The 25,147-nt window shown below is 43.3% G+C and overlaps 2 protein-coding genes across 2 annotated transcripts in view; one reads left to right on the top strand and one right to left on the bottom strand.

Annotated features, from left to right (window-relative positions):
- TSPO (translocator protein) overlaps window positions 1–590 on the top strand; it is a 108,329-nt gene extending 107,739 nt beyond the window's left edge. The window contains exon 4 of the mRNA XM_056845808.1: window positions 417–590. Within this exon, the coding sequence (XP_056701786.1) occupies window positions 417–590 (174 nt within the window). The remainder of the gene's footprint in view (window positions 1–416) is intronic.
- A 2,474-nt stretch (window positions 591–3,064) lies between these two features.
- Window positions 3,065–24,589, bottom strand: TTLL12 (tubulin tyrosine ligase like 12). Its single transcript, XM_056846765.1, has 14 exons — window positions 24,470–24,589; window positions 19,822–19,997; window positions 18,227–18,425; window positions 16,093–16,252; window positions 14,383–14,516; window positions 13,256–13,332; window positions 10,994–11,110; window positions 10,697–10,891; window positions 8,794–8,905; window positions 7,219–7,370; window positions 7,048–7,129; window positions 6,125–6,193; window positions 4,003–4,141; window positions 3,065–3,255 (listed from the first exon to the last, which is right to left on the bottom strand). The coding sequence occupies exons 1-14, from the start codon at window positions 24,587–24,589 to the stop codon at window positions 3,104–3,106; spliced, it is 1,884 nt and encodes a 627-aa protein (XP_056702743.1). The 3' UTR covers window positions 3,065–3,103.
- Between the last annotated feature and the right edge of the window lie 558 nt (window positions 24,590–25,147).

The following is a 25,147-nucleotide window of genomic DNA, read 5'->3' as shown; positions in this document are numbered from 1 at the left end:
ACAATGTATGGATCTTTATACAGGTTATGGACTTCCACAGGTCAGCTCATCTCGTTGGGAATGGACAAGTTTCTCAGTAGAAGAATGGAGGCTTTCCCTCCTCCAAGCCCCAATGTGTTATTTTCTCTAGCATATAAGGAGGACTTGAGAGAGGAGTGGTACGTGGTGTGAGCACAAACCAGTAAACCAAGCCAAGAAATTATCTAAAGCAGTAATTACAGATAGGTGGACTCCTAGAAACTGGCATGCATTTGCTGTGTCTGTAGAAAAGGCCTTATTATATTGGCGGAATGAAGGAGGCACAAAGACCCCTCTTTTATGACACGTTATGTATTGAAGTAGCCGATCTTTTTCAGTCCCTGTACTCTGTTGGCCTTGTATGAACATCTCATTCTAACCTCCCTATTTTGTTTCAGGGACTGGTCACTTTATTACTTACCACAGGAACAGGAGCAGCTATGACTACAGTCTGGTATCATGTCAACAAAACAGCAGCCTATTTGATGTACCCTTATTTAGCCTGGTTGACTTTTGCTTCCGTGCTGAACTACCGTGTGTGGAAAGCCAATCGCGACAAGAAGCACCCATAACGTTTTCTAAAAGGAGTTGTGGTAAAACAAACAATATTTTTAAAATATTAGAAATCATATTACAATTCCATAATGTCTATGTTAATGCACAAATATACATTTACTAGATAAAACTGAAATAAAATTGAGTCTGGAGAACTGTGGTTATTAGCGATGTGCTTGTGTATTCCTTGAGTGGCACAATCTAGGCAAGGAAATAAATCCCCAAGATCCACCGGCTTCACACATGCATGTTCAGTCACTTGCTTGCTCCTTACCCAAATTCCATGGGGAAAAGCCTGGGGTTTGAGGTGACAGGCAGCCTTCACAATGCTGAAAGAACTAATGGGAACCCTTTTGGATAATGGGCTTCAGTAAATCACCCCCCAGTTGTCCTGCTGGGATTTTCCTAAACTAACAAAAAACTTTTCTTTTAACAGCCTTGAATGCGTATATAGGTTAAAAACAGTATGTGCACTTACGTTTCCTACTTCAAAGAACAGATTTACTTCTGTGACTTAAACAAGGAAGTTCACAGAAACTGATTTCAATGTTATAAATGGACGCTCCCCTACTGGAGCCAGTAGAAGGGTCCCAATCAACCTAAGCAAGAGATACAGTATATGTAGAGATCTAATAGCACCTCAGCTAGCAGAGATCAGAGTGACTTAATATAGGATTTGAGAGTTGCTGTTTAGTGCATCAAATCCCTTAACAACATCTAATCCAGTCTTGCAATAAATCTTGTCCAGGGCTGTGCTAAACTTTGAATCCTGCCCTGTGTCTCTCACTGCTGTCTCTACTGAGTCACATTCTCACCTAGGATTTTTCTCTTAATACAAATTTATTGGGGGGTGGGGTGAGACGCTGCTGGCATTTTACATAACTGCTTGTAGTGGCCAGAGAGCCAAACAAATAATAAAACAATAAATGGTATTATTTGTGAGAGGAGTTTAAAGTATAAGGCCTGGACGAGAACCAGGCCTAAATGGAGCTGTTCTGCGGATGACAAAGGGATATATGTTTTATTTATTGTATTTTTGCCCGGCCTGGCTCCCAAAGCAGTTATGATGGGCAGGAACTGGAAAGAGAGAGGGGGCTCTCACAGCCGCTGGATGGATGCAGGCATGGTGGAGGGGTGGGATGGAAATGCAACACGGCCTTAGAAACACTCTTTTCTTGCCACATATTCTTGATAGTAGAGCTGATGGCTCAGATTTAACACCGACTGAAGCCAGATGTCCCAGGCAGCAAGACTCTGACATGCTTCTCTGGACTCAATAATGTTAACACAGCAATTAAAGCACTGACCCACATACCCACCACCATTATTTTTTGAGTAGGCAAAGAAACAATACTGCAAAGTTGTAAGTAGTTTAAGAAAAACACAGTCCCATAGCAAAATCATTTTGCATGTTATCAGGACTTAAATGACCCAGCAAGATGCAGTTAATGCCAAAGGGCCACATGGAAAATGTTGTTTTTATTATTTTTCATAACTTATTTCCAAACCATTATAGCCTTTGAGTAGGGCAGGGAAGCTTCTTTTCTTCTACTACATCTTAACCTGCGAATTGTGTTCTCAATATGCAACTCACAGCACACATCTGAGCAAAAGTCCTCATGGTGGATCTGGGAAGAACATACCATATAATTTAGCCCTAAGAGTGGTGGAGGCAGTTCCCTAGTTGGTGAAGAGGAGATTTAAAAAAAGATAGATGGGAATTCCATGAGGAAGATCTAGCAATGACACAAAGAAGAAGAAAAAGATGAAGAAGAGTTAGTTTTTATACCCCGCTTTTCTCTACCTTTAAGGAGTCTCAAAGTGACTTACAATTGCCTTCTCCTCCCCACAACAGACACCTTGTGAGGTAGGTGAGGCTGAGAGAGTTCCGAGAGAACTGTGACTGGCCCAACATCACCCGGCTGGCTTAATGTGTAGGAGTGGGGAAACCAACCCGGTTCACCAGATTAGAATCCACCGCTCTTAACCACCACACCACACTGGCCATCTCTCCATCTCCAAATTCCTAAAATAATAGGCAATTCTTACACACAGAGAGAATTACGTTAACTCCCTGGCATAAAATCAAACCCAATTTCTGGTGTTTTGCTGTGACACTTGTTTATTAGAATTCTAAACTGAAAACTGTTTCATCATATGAGCCATCTGCTGCCTGAAAATAAATTGCTTTATATTCATTTGCTTAAAAAAACATTTTAAGAGACAGGAAGCCAAACATATTAGGAAGAGGAACCACTGCCCTCAGTTACCTGATGCAGAAAATTGTAAAACAGGCAAAAAGGCTATACAGATAATTCTTGTATGCAAGTAAAACATACTAACTACCAAGAAATGTAGCAGCACCTGATTTGCTCTTAAACGTCTATGATCTTCTGTAGACAATAAAATTATATATTTGAAGGGAGAAAAGCCAATGATAACATCTGTCTGTAAGCTAACAGGAAAGAAAAAAGCAGACAACTGCTTCCAACCGATACCAGAGGCATTCACTGGGTCAAGCCATGTGCAGCTAGACAATAGAAGTCACGTGGCAACTGTTGGGGTCATCCAAGAAAAGGGTGCTGAAGACATCATTGAAGAAGGACGGGTGGTATTTGCAAGCTCTATCACAGTCGGGGTTGAAATTCACTTCCAGAATCTGGGGCTGCATAAATGGTTTCCCTGGAGGACAGATAATGTAATCCTCTTTTTAACACAAAAGGGCTCGAATCAGATAGCACAACCCGTCTTCCCAACAATATTATCACTCGGTATTTATCTAGTGCTTAAGATTATTCAGAGTTTTTCACATACATCATGTCTCCAATCCTTCAGACATCCCAGTAAAGGAAGTCACACTCTTACCCTTATATTGCCAGAGGAGGACAGAGGTTAATTAACAGTGGCCTCCTGGGGAACTGAGGGCTGAGGCAAGATTTGGTCCAGGGCTTCATGCTCTGGGCCACGACATCCCACTAGTAGGTATGGAGTGGGGAAGACAGCAAATACTGAGCAGTAGAAGTGGTGGGCCCAGTGAAGGAAGTAGCCAAGGAGTACATACAGTACTACTGCCCCGTGCTGGCCAAGGGACTCCTCTCTCCATTGACACAAAGCATTGACAGCAAAAGAACGTTCCATATGTCCTCTATATGGCCATGCTCCTCTTTACATATGTCAAATAACAGGTACGTTTTAAAGGAAACACTGTTCTGAAACATTCTGACACCTGTTCCATTCCTGCTGCTCTCCCACCCAAGCAAGAGCTTTCTTTCCAGAGATAAAAAATGCTTTCCTTTTCTGACAACGGCTGTCATCCAAACATCCTTGTGCATGCACCTAAAACACTTCTACAACAGTGGCTCCTCATAAATAATTAAAAGCTCATTCCAACGTTCAGAAGAGTTCTCAAAAGTCAAAAGACGAAATTACCGTTGCTGTTGGTATCCCACTTCAGCATCAGGTCAATGGCATAGGCTGCTCGTGAGGATGGATAATCACAGATGCCAAGAGGGGCAGGTTTTGCACAAGCAGCTTGGAATAACTCACGAAATGCCTTGAAGATCTCCTCCTGATGGCGAAGAAGTAACATTTAAAGCTGATCCTGCCAGCAAATTAACTTGAACGCTACCTGTCCTTTTAAAAGCTGGAATATATGGGGAGTAACGAATGGTTTTGGGGGGAGGGTCTGTGTTTCTGAAAGGAAAACACTGAGAGAAATTGCTTGTGCACTGAGTATTGGATAGGCTGTGGAAGATTTCTTGAGGCTACTTTATCTTAACTCCAAGGAAGTTGAGACCAGACAAAATAAAAAAGAACATCAGCAGCTGCTGGAGATAAATTTGTGACATTTAGAGTAGCAAAGTTTATTTCCACAGCTTTTCAGATAAAGTCAAAATCAGCTGTCATAAAAATCAGCTGTCATAAACAGAAGCGTCCACTGGGATAGTAGTAAAAATGGATACTAGTCATGATGCATACCTATTCTCTCCAGGATCAGAGGAGCATGCCTATTATATTAGGTGCTGTGGAGCACAGGCAGGATAATGCTGCTGCAGTTGTCTTGTTTGTGGGCTTCCTAGAGGCACCTGGTTGGGCCACTGTGTGAACAGACTGCTGGACTTGATGGGCCTTGGTCTGATCCAGAATGGCTTTTCTTATGTTTTTAATTGCTCTCATCTGTGTTAAATGCTAGGTTTAGTGATATGTTTATACTAACAGAGGTGAAGGTGGAAATGTATTCATTAAATGTTACTGATCTGTTGCCAGCTCTGACAAAGGTTATTTCAAAGTGGGGGTGTCCTGTTGTGCACCTGACGAAACCAAGAGGCTGGTCTCAAGACTGAGGGCAAAGGGACCATGTGGGCCAAAACTACAATTTGTCTATGGACAAAAAACTCTTTCATTATTGCTAATAACAGAACAGTCAAATATGTCTCAGTAAATGTTCAAAATTAATTAAACCAGTAAATTAAGGGAACATGGTTGCAGGTACACTGTTCATAGAGAATCTGTTCTCAGATGAGCTGCTCACTCATATTCTGCACTAAAACCGCTATTAGTATTTTGATGCATAAAAGCCCCTTTAAATATTCTGAAAATCTAAAATTTTACAATTAAAGTCAATAGATTTTCCTGTGAATTTAATCTGTCTGTAATCCAATACAGTATTAAAAACCTTGAAGGTTCATAAAAAAACATTTTCACCAGTAGTGTGATGGCTGCTTTGTAAACCATTACTGAAAGAAAAATGTCTTGAAGCCACTGAGAGCCTCCTGGCAAAGAGATCTGGGTACTATATTCAGAATATGATTTCACTGGAGGAAGTAAATCAATACCATCAGTTTCTTTAGCCTCAACTAAAATAAATTATTCAGTAGGAGGTGAATAATAGAAGTTGTAATAGAATTACAAAGATCATCCAAAATATCTTGTTCTGAAATGTGCTGCTGGACCAAGAAATTATCTCCACCTCACCATCACACGTACAATATAAAATAAAAGCATTAAATATAGAAGTATGACCTTTTTAATTGCCAGGTAGCATTATTAAACCCTAACCACCCCTTGTATATCTGGATATAGGGAAGGGCTCCCCTCTCAGCCTTCTTGCTTTCTCTTCAGCTAGGCAAGAGAGTGAGATTGCCAAGGCTCCCAGAGAAGAGCAAGCTGGCTATGGAGAAAGGGAAGGGAAACCACCAGCTCCCCTCTTGGGCCAGCATGCTCTTTTCCTGGGTAGCTTCCCTGGCGGTGGTAGCTGTACCCTCTCCCCTCGGTAGCCACCTGGGTCCTGGGATGAGAGTGCAGAGGCAGTGGAGGCTGTTGAAAATGACAGGTACTTCACTTCCATCCCTGACACAAGGCCTGGAGCTCACTGTTTACCTGTCCTCCAGTCCCTGTGAGACTGTTTCAAGGTGGGAACTTGCAGGTGCTACACTGAGGAATACTGCTCAAAAGAGCCACAGGTGACTCACGAGCCACTGAAATAGTATGATGGCTCCAAGAATGTTGACAAAAGATGGAAAATTGTATAACTTAATTGACAGTGACTTACTTCAACAGATTGCCAAGAACACTCCGGATACTGTTTCTCAAAGAGAGGAATAAATTCATCACAGTGAATCTGAAAGCAATATGCCAACTGATTATTCATGTATCCCTTTAGGCATAGTTATGTTATACAATTATCATCTCTCTGTCTTACAAGATCCCTGCAATTTAGACTGTTATACTTTTATCTCTTTTCTAAAAGGTAACTAAATCCTCTGTCCAAATGTACCGGCGGAAGTCTTACTGGACTTTAAACAAGGTACTCCAGAAAGCTCCAGAAGCACAAATCTAAAGTAACCTTAATTGTGCTTCCCAGGTAAAAGTTATATGCAGCATGAACAGAATAAACTACTCAGTGCCAGGACACAGAGAGATCTGGTGGGCCTTGAACATCACCTGCTGCGCTCACTTCTTATAAAGTGAGGCCAAAGACCTTTCTTAATCTATTCCTCTTATACCTAGTAATGCTTAGCTAATGCCACATGCTACTTCTAACAAAATAGCCATTTACAATCTGCGTGACTTGAGAACAGTTAAAAGTATTCAGTACCTTTGTGAGTTTTTCCACTTATGAAGAACCCTCCCGTTATACCACCTATATATCAAATTGTACAAATGCCTCATGAGAAACTGGTAGTGTGCCTCTGCTTCTTCAGAATAAATCGCATGTTTCATTTAGCTGGATTCTGGTGGCAATTTCATACACTTCTACCCCCCTTTCTTCCAGGAAGCTCAAGGAGGTCTCCCATCCAGGTACTGACCAAACACATTCAGCCAAGTTGCCACAGCATATGCCCTTAAGACCATGCCCCTGGATAAGTTGGTGCACGGGGAATTCAAATTCACTCAAACTAGTACTACCTATGCCACCGTGCTCTTAACTTTCACTGGAGGACAAGCTGTCCTTTTTTTGTATCAATTACTCACTTGTTTTAATGGAACTCCTGGAGCATAGTTCATGACGGTAAAATGCTTCTCATAGTCATCCAAATCGTCGAGTGAAAAAGGTCTTTTATGTAGAAAAAGACAAAGTTAATTCTCCAAGTTCTTGAAGCTCAGAATGTCACAAATTAGTTTCTTTACAGAGTTAGCTCTTACCGATTTGAGAACCGTAGCCAAAACACATCATAAACATACACTCTAAGTGGTTTAACTGATCGCAGAAGCACAATGTAACGAATGTCAAATTTAACCAGTCCAATATCTTCCAGATGAAACAACACTGGATTCTCAATGTACTTAGACACCACCTAAAACAAAAAAAGGCAAGAACAGCCATAATTTCATTAAATCTTTATAGTTCAACTGTAATGGACAAGTTGCAATATGCTAGAACAAATTTAAAGTTTGTTCCTTCTCTGTCACCTTGAATTTTCTTCATTCAAGAAAATATATTATGAAGGTCAATATTAAAAGTTATATAAACATGCCAAGTTAATACTTCCGTATTGACTTAGAACTAGTTTTATTCAGTCAGCAGAATAAAGTGGTGAAGCTTTCGGTGGACTAAACCACTTCTCCATGATGGGGAGGGAGGACAGAAAAGAATTGTAAGCATGAGTTTGTCCTCATCCAAAACTCCTAGTACATATTAAAACAGCATGCTTGAGATGGGCTAGGCTAAAGCTTCCCAATGAACATGTTAATTTGCATCCTGAAGTAGTACAGTCTAAAAAATTTTTACCAGTCGATTCTGCGGAGTGTGTAAAATGGCAAAAGTTACCCAAAAGCTCCTTGTTGTCACAGGACTGCGAGTGAGGAGAAAACAAAGCTACTCTTATAGATTGATTTACACAGACTATCTGGGCAAGTCAATAATACTTTATGCAAAATCAAAAGGGCCAAACAGCACTACATCACCTAGACAAACAGTTGTGAAACCTTTGCCAGAAGCTTACTTTGTGACCCACTGAGACCGTTCTCATAAACTATCAATCAGGAGGACCACTGCCTGTGGACCACAGAAACCTATTCTCTTATGGTTCTAATTAAAATTCCCCTCATGAAATGAACAACAAATAAAGGCCAACTCCTGTAGCAGTATAACACTATCCTGAGAGGGGCCCTTTTAGCTGAAAGTCGTTCCTCTCAGAACCACGTGAACTGAAACAGTTAAAAGGGGGACTCGTCAATCCCCTCAGATCTAATCTTTCCCGGTTTTCTGATGACCTTGACAATAAGAGGAACAAGAGAGAGGGGATAAAGAAGATCCAAAGACCATGGAAAGATTAGCTCATCAGTCAGTTCTGCACCACAGCACTTCTATCATGCAAAGTATTCTTCCACCTGATGGTTTTGGGGAGAAGTAAAGAGGTCCACATAAGGAGTCTCAAAGATCTTTGGATTCAAGGCCCATTTTCCATGGTCCAGTTGTACCTGAAAGCAGTTGATGGCCTGTCGCATAACAGCCCTGGCTAGGACAGTTATTGATGATGGAGGAGGAGATGCTATTCAGCCTTCCTGGATCTCCAGGCAGGCGCCTCCTTCTTCCCTGTCCCCTTTTCCCATTCTCTTGGGGTACACTGCTGCCTTTATCTAGCCTTTATACAGAGTTCATGCTGTATAAAGCTTCAGCACAACTCATTGTTTATGAAGCAGCAGATACTTAGCTTTTTTAAAAGATGAAAGTAAAAACAATGTTCACCCCATTGGCACAGCCTGCTTCCCTCTCACCTTGGGAGTGCTTTCTCTCTGCCTGATGATACTGTGTAGGTTCTTAGTGACGTAGGTGTCCAGGCTCCTGGCCAGGTTCCAGGGCTTGCATATCCAATGGTTGTCTTCTCCTCTAAAGTAAAAATCCAAGGGAGGAGATGGGAGATTGGACAAATATTCTTTTAAACCCAGGAAGAGACCGGCTGACCAGTGGCGTCCTTCCGCGGCCACTTCAAAAGCCCGACAGCCAGGTGGGAGTCGGGCGAGCGCGCTCAGGGCAGGGCCGGGGAGGACGGCGCCCACGTGGCTGGTGGGGAGGGAAGAGGGCTGACGTAAGCCTCTCTCGCCCTTATATGGACTCGGGGGCGGGGCTGAGGGGAGGGAAGCAGGGGCGGAGCTAAGCCGGGATGGGTATAAAGGAGGCTATGCGGCTGAGGCCAGGGAGGAGAGGAGCCAGTGTCGACCATCTTGCCTGTGCTTCAGGGTCATTACACTGGCTTCATCCGAGGGGGAAGGAAGTTCCGACTCCCCCTCGGAATGGTCTGAGGCCAAGGAAGCCCAACTGCCTCCCCCTCCTCCGGCTACTCCGACCACAGGAGCAGCACATCTCCAGGCGGGGCATCTTACAGTGTGCTTCCCCAAAACAAATTAAAAACACAGAATGGTCGTCAGATCGAGAGATCTTTGTTCTGCAAGTAGCATATTTCTTTATCCTTTTGAGCCTTTGATGCCTTGAGTGGCTGCCAGAAGAAACCTCTCCCTCTTTCCTTGTGTTTGAGTGAGACATGACATTTCGGAAAGAAATATTAACTGAAAATTTCTCGTTCTCAGAGAAATGTGTGACACTGGACCTCCCTCTGCAGTGTCAGAGGGAGAACTGGGCGATAGGTGCTCCTCCCCATCCCTCTCACCAAAAGGGTGGGAAAGCAGATCAAGTGAGAAGGGCGAGTGCCTGGCACACTAGAAAGAGCTTCAGCATTCTCCATGGCCAGCCAGCAATTGTACAAATCCTATACGGATTAGCAGTTTCAAGTTAGAGAGACCACAAAGAAGCTTACTACCTTACCTGCTTTCTTTTTTTGCGAAACAGGACTAAAACCCCAAATTTCGAACAAATGGGGGGGAATCCATGATGACTTGTGGGGAAGGTGACATCCCATACTCCCCTCCTCAAGTTATCCCTGTGGCCCCTGCTGAGTGGCTTAGGGCACAAAGCTCACAGGAGGTGTCTTCTGTTCCAAGCCGCCTTCCTCCAGTCATCAGAAGCCAGGAGACTGGGGGTCTGGGTATGGAATGCAAAGCGTGCTGGACATACTTTCTGCTCCAAGTGTAGCCACCCCTCCCATTAGTGGGCTGCCTGCAGCACAGGAGGCTTGGAGTAGAAAGTGTGCACGATGCGGTTTCTGCTCCAAGCCTCCACTCTGCCAGGCTCTGGATGTGCAAGCAGAAACTGATTCCATGCACATATGGGAAAAGGGGGGAATACTGCTTTTTTTTGGCAGCCCCTCATGCTTCAAGCCATGCTGCTCCAGAGAGATCACAGACCATGGGTAGGGGAGGTGTTTTTCTCCTGTGAGGCTGTAAATGAACATTCCTCACGAGGGATCAGAAGACATCCTGCCGTAGTCTAGATTCCAACTGTGGCATTTTGAGCGCAAAAAGGCATACGGTAGCATAACACATGGTTATCACATACATGCCCATTAAGAAATTTTCACACAAAATTAGAAACATTTTTGAAGTATGGCAAAAGCCGAGTTCACCAAGAGGCTCACTGAGATTACAGGATTGTTTTATGCTGGGCAAAATGAGCTAGCAGCAAATCTAGTATGTAAAAGTATATATTTTATTTCGACAGAAAAACCAGAGATATCATATGTGCGCTTGCATGATTACTTGCATTGTACTACAGTAATGTGCTTACCTCCTCTCACGTTGCTGAAAGTAACTGATGAACTGCGGCAATTCTGTAAGAAGGTTAAAAGTATGAGGCAGCCATTTCGGACCCTCTGAACCTCCAATACGCCTTGAGATGTAGGCCAGGCAATCTTTCACTGTCAAGAGGTTCTCACATGGAAACTGATTCAGCATCACATGAGGTCTTTCTTCACTTAGTTTCCTACAAAATAAAGATGCTGTGTAAAACAGAGGGCTCCAAGGCCAAATATGTGCATATTGGACAGGTAATAAAATATGTTACTTGCAGGGAAATAGCTGTAACCTGTAATCTTTGAAGTGAGAAAAGGTGTACAGTATGTCCGCTTCTTGCTCAGAATCAATAAATTCAAAACGCGAGTGAGTCAAATTCTGAATCACCTGCTGAAGGTCTGTATAAACTCTGAGAAAAGGAAAAAATATACAGTGAAAAGAATCCTTAGATTCTGCCAGTAAAATTCCTGAGATTTATTTAATGTTAGGAAACTTTTGAGTGAGAAAACACGTGTCTTACAAAGCATTTCACTCATTCCAAATATACACCATGAAAGTCTAAGGACTTCCTAAATATTTTTTAAGTGGAAACATTGGGAAATTAGGGGGAGCACTTACAAAAAACACTGTGGACATGTACAACATTTTCCAGATTTTTTTTGTTTAAATGGACATAATTTTGGCAATAATTAATATGCCATAATGTTTAATGATAATACACTATTAAAGAGTTTGGTATTTTTAATGTTATAAAGGTTAGCTTAATATCCAGACATCTGGCAGCCTTACCATGACTCCATGGGAGAGTATCGGTCCAAATAATAAACTCTGTTTTGTTTACTACAGAATTTTTTTCTATCTTCAGCTTCTATTTTTCATACCTCTTAGATGGCAAAAATTAAAGATACACATGCTATAGGAGCATAGATTGTGTTGGTTTGTATCTCTTTCTCATGTACTGGATACATCTGCTATTTTTCTTATTGAAATTTAAGATATTTATACCTTTAAATTCCATAAATATGCCGAATAGTACAATTTTCTATGCTAAATTGTAATTCATGCATTTGATGTTGTTCAACCAGTAAAAGAAGTTTAGATTTGATAAAAAAGTACTGCATATATTTCCTGTAACTTCAAAAATTTATGTAAATTGTACTTCTCTAATTCAAGGAAAGTAGTAGGAATCTTGTAAGCTCTGTCTTCTGGAAAGCAAGGGAGTGGCCTTATAAACTATTAAGAAAATCTCTGTCCATTTTGGAGTGGTTCAGATCACAGCACATGGGCAAATAGGATGAAACCTTTGGAATGTTTACAGTTACAGTTTGGAATTCTTTTTCTGAAACTGGAGTTGTGTGGTTAGTCTCTGTACCCATGTATGCCTTCTGCTTAACAAGATAACAAGAGAAAGCAGGGAGTTGCCTGCCTGGTTTTACTAAAGTAAGTAAGATTTCCAAGGTTTCTCCCGACATCCATCAGGGTTTGGACTACAAGGGCAAATCTTAAACTGAAGAAGTCTCTCTTAAGAGACAGAAACAGAAGGTCTAGGTTACAGTCTACTAGGCAACTATACCTCTAATTTCCAACCTGTCTGTGGCAGAGAAATCTTGTAAGGCCTTGGGATGGGTGGAATAAAGCTGGAGATACTATGTACTATGCAATACATAATTTTGTAATGTGCACCCCTTAATCATTTTTCCTAATGAAAAGCCCCAGACTTTTTATTCTTTCCTCGCAGGAAAAATGCTCCAAACTCTTAACCATCTTGGTTGTTCCCTTCTGGGTGTTTTGTTTTTGAGATATGCAAATTAGAATTGTACACTGTATTCCAAATAAGGCTACATCATAGGCATTAACAATATTGGCCATTTCATTTTCAATACCTTTCCTAATCATCCCCAGCACGGAGTTTGTCTTTTTTCACAACTGCTGCACACTGAGTCAACATTTTCACTGAGCTGTCCACTATGACCCCAAGTTTTTTCTTTCTCGGCCATATTTAATTTTGACTATACCAGCATATATTTATAGTTGGGATTGTTTCTTTCATTGAGCATCACCTTACACTTATCCATGTTGAACTTCATTGGCACAATGTTGCCCACTCACCCAATTTGTGAAGATCCTTCTGGAGATCTTTATAGTTGGCTTTGGCTGTTACCATCTAGAATAATTTTTTGTCATCTGCAAACTTGGTCACAACACTGTTCACCCCGTTCCAGATCATCTATGTACAAATTATACAGCACTATTTTGTCCTTCCACACCCAATTCACCTTGATATCCTAAATACCAGTCCTGTTCCACACAAAGTTCCCATGATCAAAAATAACTTCAGAACAAGAAGCTTCCTTCTCCAGCCCCCTTTCTTTTCTGCTGCAGGGCATCTCATACTAAAACATAGTTTTAAAAGAATAATTAATAATCTATGCTTAACATTACAAGACAGGTTAAAAGGTTCCATCGCTCCTCCATAGCTGGATTTTTAAAATGCTGAAAAGCAATCACAGAAGTTGTATGTTTGTTGTAAAGTCACCCATTTGGAAATACACACTTGAAAACTTTGTCCTTGTCATATACCGGAAGCTTTATTGAAATTGGTAGTTTTTCTTTGTTTTCATTTAGTATTGCCTAAAAACAAAAACAAACCAATTTTATTTATTGCTGATAAGCAAAAGCCATTGCAATCTTAACAAGAAAAATGAAAACACCCCTCCCCAGTATTCACTCACACTTGAGAAAACAGAATGAGGAAGTTTGGTAAGAATTATTTGCAGCCAGATCCTGTGTGCGCCCACTGAGTACAACAGGTCTCACTCTCCAAAGTACACTGAACTGCAGCTCCAGGCACACAGGCTGCAGTGTTGGCATATGAACACTTCAACTGACAAGGGACTGATCCCAGCACACCGTTTACTATACACTCAGTTCAGCTATTCTGAATCTCTCCCTCAAGTCATCTTCTTGTACAGAGGCTGTACAAAGCCTCTGTTGGTGGTGGGGGTGGAAAGTGCCGTCAAGTCGCAGCCAACTTATGGCAACCTTGTGGGGTTTTCAAGGCATGAGATATCGAGAGGTGGTTTGCCACTGCCATCCTCTGTGTAGCAACCCTGGACTTCTTTGGTGGCCTCCCATTCAAATACTAACCAGGGCCGACCCTGCTTAGCTTCCAAGATCTGATGCAATTGGGCTAGCCTGGCCCATCCAGGTCAGGGTACGAAGCCTCTAGACTCAACATATATTTTGAGTGATTGGCAGTCTGAATTTTTTTTTGCATAGTGTCATTTCAAGATACTTTACAGGAGACAGAGAAGAGGGTGAATAGGCAACATCTGTTTATTGATTCCCCACCACCACCCCAGCCCAATCTGGGATGTGGACATGCTGTCTCCATGAAATGAGGTTTTGGTGCTTTACTGCACATTTAAAACTAGACAGGCCTGTTTGGTTTTTTTAAAAAAAGTATGGCTCCATCCACAATACTGTGATCCCACAAAGAACTTCTAATCTCTTAACTATAGTTAGAAGGGCCACTGGCATTGCATCTCTGCTTGGACCTTCGCTTCCAGGATTTTGTGTAGAGGCAGCGCCTGGGTACATGACGATGAGTGCCAAAATTAGCTGAGCCACAGAACAAGCAGCTCCTACTGTTAAAAAAAACTGATTTAAGTGAAATTGTACCTGGTAATGCTCCTCTGATGGCTCCCTGGTGAAATGGTCGAAATCTTGAACCGCTTCCGGTAGCCATGGTAAAAGCCGGCATTTCCTGATTAAATGATCAGTTTCCCCATAGGCAAAGTCACGGGTCACTTCCTCTGTAACAAAGTGAAAAGTTTCATATAGGAATTTCTGTGCACTTATCCATCACTGATAGGAACATGCAAAAGATATGCAGACAGGGTTTATTAAAAATAATGGCACTTGTATGCATTTCTTCACTACAGTCTATGCTAGTTCCTCTACCTCCAAAACAATTCTGCTTTGCAGGAGAAAGTGGGATAAAATACTCCAATAAATAAAATAAAAAATGGTACTTCCAGGACAAAGATGTAATTTTAAAGACAAGCATATATAATGGGAAACAAAGCAGAACCAAATGCATGAAATGAAGCTGGACAGTGACTCAGAGCTCTGTGAAGACAACAAGTAGTTCATTGAGAACATGTGTTTCAGGCAACCAAACAGATGATTGTATACATTGACATCACTGGATGGCCAATACACAAATCCGATTACATAATTGGAAGCAGAAGATGGAGTTCCATTCTTTCTGCTAAAACAAGACCAGGAGCTGATTGTGATACAGACCATCCACTGTTAATATTGAAAATTAGAATAAAGCTGAAGAAAAACACCAGAACATTCACAGTGCCAAAATACAATCTAAATAACATTCCTGAAGAATGTAAAGATCATATAAATAACAGACTTGCATTACTAAATGCAAGTGAAAATGAACCGGAAGAACTATGCGTCGGAACCAGAGATATTATCAAGGAAGAATATGCAAAGACGATTCCTGTAGCCAAAAGACATGAAAAGCCTCAATGGATTAACTGATGACACCATCAGACAAGAAGCAGAAGTAAAAGGAGAGAGAAATAGAATCAGAAGTCTAAACAAAGCGTTCCAGCTACTGGCACGCAGAGACAATTATAACGAGCAGCATAAAGAAATGGAAGAAAACAAAAAAGGAAGAACAAGAGATCTGTTCCACAAGATCTAAGAAATCAAAGGGAAATTTAAAGCACAGTTAGGCATGCTGAAAGACCAATATGGAAATATATTAACTGAACAAGACAAATGGGGGAAAAAATCAACCTAGGTATGTGCTGGCACATGAGCTACTACAGAAAATTTATTTAGGCTAATAACTTTTCGGCCTTTATTGTGAGACTTATTTACCGTATAACATGAGTAAAGTCCTGACTTATCACACAGTGCTAAAACTGTAAGTACTTAAAGACTTTACCATGACCCAGTATCATTCAGTTCAAACACTGAGTAGCATCTTCTCAATTTTACTGTTAATATTAATTACTGAGCACCTCTTATGAGGAATCCAAAGCAAACAGAAACACACAAAATGAGGGATGTGCAGTGGGTGATAGCTAGAAGCCCTCAGGCCAAAACCAACCTGGACTGCTAGTTGTCAAAGTTGACCCAACCAATGGCCTCTAATGGCAACAGGACTCTCCCGCAGTATGTGTAGGGGAGGGAATAAGGGTTTTAGCCTTTGACATTTCAAAGAGGCCTTATGAAAAATACAGCTGCTGACCAGAGTGTTAGAGAATCCAATTTCCTCTACTGTGGTAAACATGATTCTGAACAGCACAACCTGAGCCTGTTTTAAAGCCTGTCATGCTCCAAGAACATATCCGACGCACTTACCACCATTATCGAGATCTCTTAAGGGCCAGAGAACTGTATAAGCAATCTGCTGTGGCATGTAAAATAAAGGGGCCATTGCAAAAGTGGGATCATCTGAATGCTGAATCCTGGATCCAAATTCATCCATAATGTACCAGACAGGAACCTTTTCTTCTGCAGTCTGTACAAAAAAAAAAAAATCACGGAGTCACATAACATAAATGGTGGAATGGTGCAGATGACTTCCCCACTGTTCACTTCCCTCCATTGCAAGAAATGTCCATTTATTCCTACTCTCTGTTTCTTGTAATTGAACCAATTTTTAATCCATAAGAGGACTTCTTGTTCCATGACTACTAAGCTTACTTAGGAGACTTTGGTGAGGGACCTTGTCAAATCCCTCTTGAAAACCGCAGCATACGATATCTACAGGATCATCCTTATTGATATGCTTGTTCACCTTCTCAAAGAACTCCAAAAGATTAATGAGACAAGACTTCCCTTCGCAGAAGCCATGCTGATTCTCCCTCAACAGTCTTTGTTCCTCTATGTGCTTAATAATGCTATCTTTAATAACAGCTACTACTAATTTACCTGGACAGATGTTAGGGCAGCAGGCCTATAATTCTAGGGATCCCTTCTGGGCCTTTTCTAAAAATCTATATGATGTCGACCCCTTTCCAGTCCTCTGGCACAGAGGTTGATTTTAGTTACAAGTTACATATACCGGTTAGTTCATCAACAATTTTCCACATTTGAGTTCCTTAATAACCACTGGGTATATTACATTCATCTGTTCATTATTTTAGTTAAAATTTAAATAAAACTGAAGATAGCAAATTCAATTTTTTAAAAAAAGTGTTTTCTTTTTATTAGAATGAAGTCTAATTAGCCTAGGAATTATTGTTTGTTACAGGTAATACTGAGGTAGGATTTCACTACACCTGGTTAGTGGACAATATTGGCTAGCTTGATGCGGATGGAGTGCTAGGAAATACAAGCAGCTTGCCTGGCTAGCCACCAAACCTTCTGCCCATCCCACTACCACCAAGTGCCAAGGGCAGCTGCCAGAGGGTAAAAAGCAAACACTCATGAGACCAACCAGCAGAGCAAGTCAGAAGGTCAGAGGGAAAGAGAGAGACTATATCTGTTGCGTATGAAAACCTGAATGGGTTTTGCATCCTCTGTGCTGTGTACTCGCTCATCTTCATGAGTGATCAGATGTTCTGCATGGGTTTTGAATGCAGCATGGCTCACTTTCTTGACAAAGCTGCTTTGCATGAGTTGTAATATGCTGCTGCTACATTGATTTCAACTCGATGTTTCCTGACTATAAAATGGATTACTTGTTTTCTAGAATTAAACAGATGCATTTGACGCATGAAAGCTTATGCTAGAATAAATTTTGTTAGTCCATTAGGTGCCAGGAGCGTTCAGGGGAGCCGAGACTTCTGGGACATCGCTTCCTTTTTCAAAACAGAAAGTGATGTCCAGGCATCAATTGATGCCATCTTCCCCCAGCCACTCCATGGAGCGAGGGTGGGGAATGACGGATCATTGCTGAGAGGTACCTTGTCAAAACTGGCTCAGTGGCAACCCTACATTGGACTAATTTTGTTGCAACATATTAACACTGCTACCCCTTCTGGAATTGTTGAATCAAGCAGTTGAGTACAATTTATATTTCAGACAAGGTTATTGTAACTCTTAAACAAGCAGAACACCTGCTGCAATATTCAGTAAAGCAGCCTAGGTCCAGGACAAAATCTCCTTCCTTCTGCTTCCTGCCCTACCATACTAAATCTCCCAACAGGCAGTGCTTCCAAGTATCTATATAGCTATATCTCAAGAGTGAGCAGATCTGTGGATATCTAAATCCACGGACCGGGCCCACACTGAGGGAAAGGAGATTTTTCTCCAGACTTGGGGGACCACCCAGGTTTGTAGAAAAATCTTAAAAGACCACCACATTCCCCCCTTAAAAAACTCTCCCAATTTATAAAAATTGCTCACTTAATAATGCAAATCATGTATCTGAACTATCTGAACTAAAGGTTGCAAGAAAGGTCCCAGAGATGTTGTTGTCATTACTTTGCAGTACCAGAATACTCTTAGAAGACTATTAACAATTTTAGCATTCCTATGAGGTTCCTACCCCATGAGACAGCTGATAGGTCTGGTTGTATTTCCACATATCCTCCAACACCTGGTCAACGACTCTCTCATCTGGTACTTCTCCATGGAAGTCTATACCCATCAAATTGGCCATTCTGTGAAGCAGACCAGGAACCTGCCGCAGCTGCTGGCTGGCATGTTCAATTCGGTATGTCCATGCATGGTCAATAAGGAAAATGCTTTGAAGACAAGATCAAAATATGCTACATAAGTAAAAACGTTCAGAGGTGATTTATAGATCTCCATTATGCTTTCCACATAGTTCTACAACTCTACACTCATAGCATCAAGAGCTGCACGGAACATGCTTCCATCTCTCTCTCTCTCTCTCTCTCTCTCTCTCTGTAGGGGTTTAGATGCTTATTTTCAAATGGACCTCCCTTTCTACTTTCCCTTCCATTTGCGATTAGTCTGAGTGAGTGAGGGCAATGGTTAGCTGTTTTCTATGTACGCAACCAGAACCCTGACTTTCTTGCAAAACAACAGTACCTGAAGAGGCAAACCCTTTTTTAAAAACTGAGAGCAGCAACAGTGGCATGAAATGTTCAGGAAAAACTCCACTGCAAGTGCAGTTCTCACCGTCGGACATTAATAATATTCTTATGGGTTAGGGGAGAGGGGAAGGGGCTTTACCTCTGGGAGCCTTGGTCTCACTGGACCCAAGTTGCTGAAATATCAAAGTTACTCAGAACCTACCACTGCCTTCTACTTTAAAAAAAATGTTTTCCCCCATTTGCAATTTCGGCATTTATAGAACTCTCAGTTCAACTCTAAGTTATCAACCCATGAAAAACATCACCAATCCGCAGTTTTGTTCTCATACGAGGTCTTAGAAACATTCTCCCTCCTTCAATTTTACCTATGTAAGTTTTGAGGCCTAAAATGCTGACAAGTCCGTTTTCATTGAAAGCAGCCACTTAGCTTATCACCTGGGCAACTTAGGAGTCGCTTCCAGGTAACCAACAGGCAAACGTTGCAAAACAATGGCGGAGGAGGTATTTTTCTCTTCTAGCCACAAATAACTGACCTTGGTATGTGTGAGCAGGCAAGCTATCAAGGTCTTCAGTTGTGCAGTAAACTCTGAGCAATCATTTGAAAGGGTGATTATTACTCTAACCTTTAACAGACCCCTGTGGGGTCCTACCCTTGCAATTTAAAAAGATTTCCATGTAATCATCCCCAGAAAGACACTGGAAGCCAAAAACTCAAATTTTGACCTATGAAACCCTAAATGGCTCAGGACCCCTCCCCTTTCTCCCAGCCGGCAACTTTCTGAGTGGCGACACTGTCACGGGGCTGTCTTCACAGGTGACCACGGGGGGACGCCATGGCAAGCTTACGTTACATTTTAAAGCATTTACACAATTTATTCAGAGTGCATATTTCCTTCTGTTGAACAGAAGCCCGGTTATATGCAGCTGTTATTCTGTGGAGGAACAGGGGGCACCTGAAACAGGACATCTGAAGGCCTTGCATCACAAGGGGCAGCACATGGAGGAAAAACGCCTTTAAATTTCTTGATTAAAATGGCACCAAACTGGGAAAATGAACACAAAATCTGAATTGATGGCTTACCTACTAGGGTTTGCTGCCTCAAGTCCATTTTCATTTGTCACAATCACTTTGTGGCAAAGTTCGTTCCCTGGATTTATTTTCTTTTTAATTTTTTCTCTCATGTCCTCATTGCCTCCTTCCTGTTCTTCCACCTCCTCCACTTGCATTATTCCAAAATACTCACCAGCATCAAACACCTGAAATTGCAACCAAGGGTGATGTCAGCTGGCCCACAACACTATAAACTGGACTCTAAGCGTAGAGCTTTAAAGTTTTAAAGTCAAGCATAATGAATACTTCATTGTTATACGGCAATTATTCACATGATGTGTTAGGAAGAATCAAGGCATGGGGAGGCAGTAGGACAGGGTTGTTGAACTCAATTTTTATGAGGGCCGGATATGACATAAATGACACTTGGTCGGGCCAGGCCATGCCTTGCCAACTGAGATTGAGAGTGGGAGGGGGCTGCCTTGGCTGGCTTGCGGGCTGGATGAGTTCTCAAGGGGCTGTATCCACCCGTTGGGCCTTATGCTTGACACCCCCATGTCTGGGACATAATAATAATAAAAGTCACATATGTAGGAAGAGTTTAATACTTGTAGGCACAACCCCCCCCCCCAAATCTCTCCCCTACTGGTGCTGCTGAGTACAGATTAGAGTCTGAGTTTGTACATACTACACTCTCAATGAATATACATCACTTACATTTAGCACCCAGTGTTCTTTTAATATGCCCTGTGACACTCCATTTTTCCTGGCAAACAACCAAGGGCTAGAGCTAAGTACCCACACCTCTACCTTTGGCGTTATCTGTGTGTGTAAAGTGCCATCAAGTCACAGCTGACTTATGGTGACCCCTTATAGGGTTTTCAAGGCAAGAGACTAACAGAGTTGGTTTGCCATTGCCTACCTCTACATAGCAACCCTGGTATTCCTTGGTGGTCTCCCATCCAAATGCTAACCAGGGGTGACCTTGGTTATCTACTTCAAGGCGTTATCTACTTGAGGAAAATTGACTTTTCTTTTAGTTTTCTGCACAGTTATATGATCCTATCAGTATACACATGCAAACAAAGAATTTGTCCCTCTCCCTACCACAGATTCTTTTTGTAAAAACTGGAATCAGACAATTGTCTGGAAAACCTTCTAGAAAATGATCCAAATTCCCTTAACAGGTAGCTTGATAACACATATTTATTTTGACTATTTATTAAACAATATTTAAGAAGCACCTCATGTTAATTTTCTGTCTGAACAGCAACAAATACTTGAACTGAAGTCTTGGATTGGAGGGGAATATAGTATGGTTTAAACAAATTCAAAGCATTATGTGGAAGCTATTTTAATTGGAATGATAACTGTAAAATTTTAAAGACAATGTAGCACGTACTTCTCTCCAATTATTTAAACTTAAGACAGAAACTGAAGGTACTGAAAACTGTTAACACTAACTGTAGCACTCCCAAAGAACAGTTTGGGACATGTTGTGGACTTGTGGTTCACTTATCTATTCAACAGGATTTAGCTCTCTTCCATGCAAGTCACGGCAGTGCAACCCTAAATAGAGCTACACCCTTCTAAGTCCACATACGTCATAACTGTTAAAAAAGTCAGTGAAGGGTGTCGCTTCTGGTGGATAGAATGGTGCTGGCATTTGCTAAACAGATTAAGAGCTTAGGGGTGTTCGTGGACCAAAACTTGGTTTCTGAAAAGCAAGTTAGCTGTAGTTGGATCCCTGATTCTTTCACTACTGCCTTCTGCACACTGATAAGTATACTGGGAGTGTGGACCTTATGAGTACTATACTCCCCCCAGGCTGATCACCCCTTGATTCAGGCCCTAAAGACAAGGCTAGCGGGTGTCTTCGGATTCTCCCCTGATCTGCTCACCTAGCCCTAACTCACTGCCTCCCTAAGATAGACTCGCCTACCAAAGGATCCCTCAGCCTATCCCGATCAGATCCCTCCTTCTCTGTATCTCTGCCCGAGTCCAAATTAACTACTTGACTCCATTCCTCATCTTCTAATCCTTCCTCACAGAAGATTCATGGCCTCTCATTGGCTGGAAGGTCTAAGAATGTACATATACTCCAAGGGATCAGGGATTGGCTGTGCCAGCTGGAGGGCAGAAGGGATGCTATCCCTCTCTCATTCTCTAGCTGGAAAGCATCAGGAGGCGCTGCTTGTCAGGACTTGTGATGGGATATGAACATCAAGAACGGGGTGGGGGGAGCTGGTTTTCATCTGTATTGTTTTGATTATGATTTGCAAGCTGCCTTGAACCAAGAGGAAAGGAGGAGTAGAAGAGTTTTTTATATGCCGACTTTCTTTACCACTTAAGGGAGACTCAAATTGGCTTACAATCACCTTCCCTTCCCCACAACAGACACCCTGTGAGGTAGGTGGGGCTGACAGAGTGTGACTAGCCCAAGGTCACCCAGCCGGCTTCGTGTGTAGGAGTGGGGAAACAAATCCAGTTCACCAGATTAGCCTCCATGGAGGAGTGGGGAATCGAACCCGGTTATCCAGATCAGAGTCCACCACTCTTAACCACTACACCACTATTTTTTTAAAAATAAAGAATCTAGATGTTACTCAGAAACAGTGTAAAATCTAATTATTTAGAACCCTTTGGCAACACAATACACTGGACAGTCGGACAAGACCAGCAGGCTACTCTTTCCAGAGGCGGCTAAAGCCACAGCAGAGCCTCGGGCAGTACCTACTGCCCAAGGGCTAGAGCAGAGGTTCTCAACATGGTGCCCGCCAATAATTTTCCGGGCATGTGCCAAGTATTTTTAGAAAATGGGAAGGGCCAAGTGGGGCTTTTGCCCAATTCATGTAAAGAGGGCAGCCAGGCTGTGTGTGTGTGTGTTAACAGCTGTCAAGTCGCTTCCAACTCATGGCGCCCCTATGCATCAATGTCCTCCAAAATGTCCTATCTTTAACAGCCCTGCTCAGATCTTGCAAATTGAGGGTCGTGGCTTACTTTATAGTGTCAATCCATCTCTTGTTGTGTCTTCCTCTTTTCCTGCTGCCTTCAACTTTTCCTAGCATGACTGTCTTTTCCAGGCTAGATGCCTGTAAAATGACAACAGATGCTGCCAGATGTGGGATTCTTACCTAGGTGAATACTACTTTTGTATGTAAAACAAGTATTTTTAAACACTATGTTCATTTTAAAAAGCATCTCGTTAAATGGGGCTTCTGTTTGAAATGTAAGTTATGCATGACCTCACCCCCTGGCATTTTATGGTTGGCTCTGCCTCTTACAGCAGTCAATTTAGTAGTTGCACCAACCGCTCTGTGTAAGAAACTCCAAAGGTGCCCACACGATCGAAAGAGGACCCCAGGGCTAGAGTAACTCCATCTGGGATTGTATCGTGATTCACCTCAGATTACCGTACTTTCCAATAAGCTCCATAAGTGCCTTAGAAGAATGTGAACTTCCCCCACCCATCTTCAAGTCAGTCCCCAGTGCAAGACGAGATTCTGCACTGAGGCAAGCAGCCCCGCCAGCCAAGATCCTCCCTTCTGCAAGGGCCAAATCAAAAGGAGGCTGGTGGCCCTTGCCCCACACCAGGCAGGGCTTTGCAGGCACTTCCCAAAGCACCCCGTGAACAACCAACCTGCATCATGGGCCAGCAGGCATCACCTGAGACTACCGTTCCATGCTTCTTTCCTGCTGTTTTAAGTATGTATGTGTGTGTGTGTGTTAAGTGCCGTCAAGTTGCTTCCGACTCATGGCGACCCTATGAATGAAAGTCCTCCAAAATGTCCTATCTTTGACAGCCTTGCTCAGGTCTTGCAAATGGAGGGCTGTGGCTTCCTTTATTGAGTCCATCCATCTCTTGTTGGGTCTTCCTCTTTTCCTGCTGCCCTCAACTTTTCCTAGCGTGACTGTCTTTTCCAGTGACTCTTGTCGTCTCCCGACGTGACCAAAACAGGACAGGAGAAATATACAGGAGAAATATTTCTGACACCACCCCACTCACGAAGGTCTTCAGCTGCCGTTTCTGCCCACAACAAGACGCTGCGCCCCCAAAAGCAAAACTTAACCTGCTGCCCTGACCCTGTGTGTGTGTGTGAAGTGCCTTCAAGTCGCAGCCAACTTATGGCGACCCCTTTTTGGGGGGGTTTCATGGCAAGAGACTAACAGAGGTGGTTTGCCAGTGCCTTCCTCTGCACAGCAACCTGGTCTTCCTTGGTGGTCTCCCACCCCAATACTAACCAGGGCTGACCCTGCTTAGCTTCTGAGATCTGACGAGATCAGGCTCGCCTGGGCCATCCAGGTTAGGGCGCCCTGACCCTAACCTTGCCTTTATGGGCCCGTTTCCAGAAATACAGGCCCCTGTCCCTCCCTCCCTCCCCACCACCAACCCTTAAGGTGGAACAGCAGCCAAGCCGCCGGCCCGAGGCAGGCTCGCCCTCCCGGCCTCCTTCCGAGCGGCGAGCCCGAGGCTGGAAGAGCTCCGACGCCGCCTAGGCAGGCCGGCAGGCCGCGGCTCCCAAGAAGCCGCCCCTCAGGGGACCGCCCGCCTCGCCGCCCCGGAGGGACTGGGGCCTCCAGCCCGCCAGGAGGCCACGGGGAAAGAGGGCGGACTCTCGATAGGCCTCCCCACAGTCCCTGCTCGGCAGCCCCGCCGCTTTCCAGGCCGGCCACCCACCTCGTGCTCCAGCTTGTGCCACAGGCTGGGCCAGTGGCGCGGCGGCACCGCGGAGGCGCCCAGCGCCGCGCCGTGAAGCGCAACGAAGGCCTCGTAGGTGGACGGGCCAGGCGCCGCCATGCCGCTCGCGCTCTCTCGCTCTCCCTCTCTCGCTCCCGCCAGGCCTGGCAGTGCGGAAGGTGGGGCCGAGGCGCGGCAAGAGGAGGAGGAGGAGGAGAAGGGCCCGGGGCCAAGGCGGCCTACTGGGTTGGGCCGGAGCTGGCGCGGGAGCGCGCGCTTGGCGCCGGCTGGGGGACTGGGCCGCGCCGCGTTCACGCCGCTGGTTTCCGCGGATTTCACGCCCCAGTAAGTGCTCGCAGAGCCTCGTCGTGTCTACTCGGGAGGAAGTCCTCCTGCGTGGCAGCCGCAGGCCGTGGTTTTAGGCTGAGCTTGGGAGTGCAATCTCCCTGAACCGAACCCGGTAGCCGCGAGTTATTGCTAGGACCTACAGTTTAATTAAGACTGAAAACTCTTATTAAAGTTTATTAAGTTGATAAACAGTGTACCTACTGAGACAGCAAGGTAGACTTCCCCTGACTATGGAAGATCCACTGATTTAGCAATTGGTAATAATCTCTTTTCCTTTCTGTAAATGTACTGAAATGTATTGGGACAGCAAGGGAATAGCTTGTGGCTGGG

This window comes from Euleptes europaea, chromosome 3 (assembly GCF_029931775.1).
Source record: "Euleptes europaea isolate rEulEur1 chromosome 3, rEulEur1.hap1, whole genome shotgun sequence".
NCBI classification, from domain to species: domain Eukaryota; kingdom Metazoa; phylum Chordata; class Lepidosauria; order Squamata; family Sphaerodactylidae; genus Euleptes; species Euleptes europaea.
This window is presented reverse-complemented; position numbering and strand designations above follow the sequence as displayed.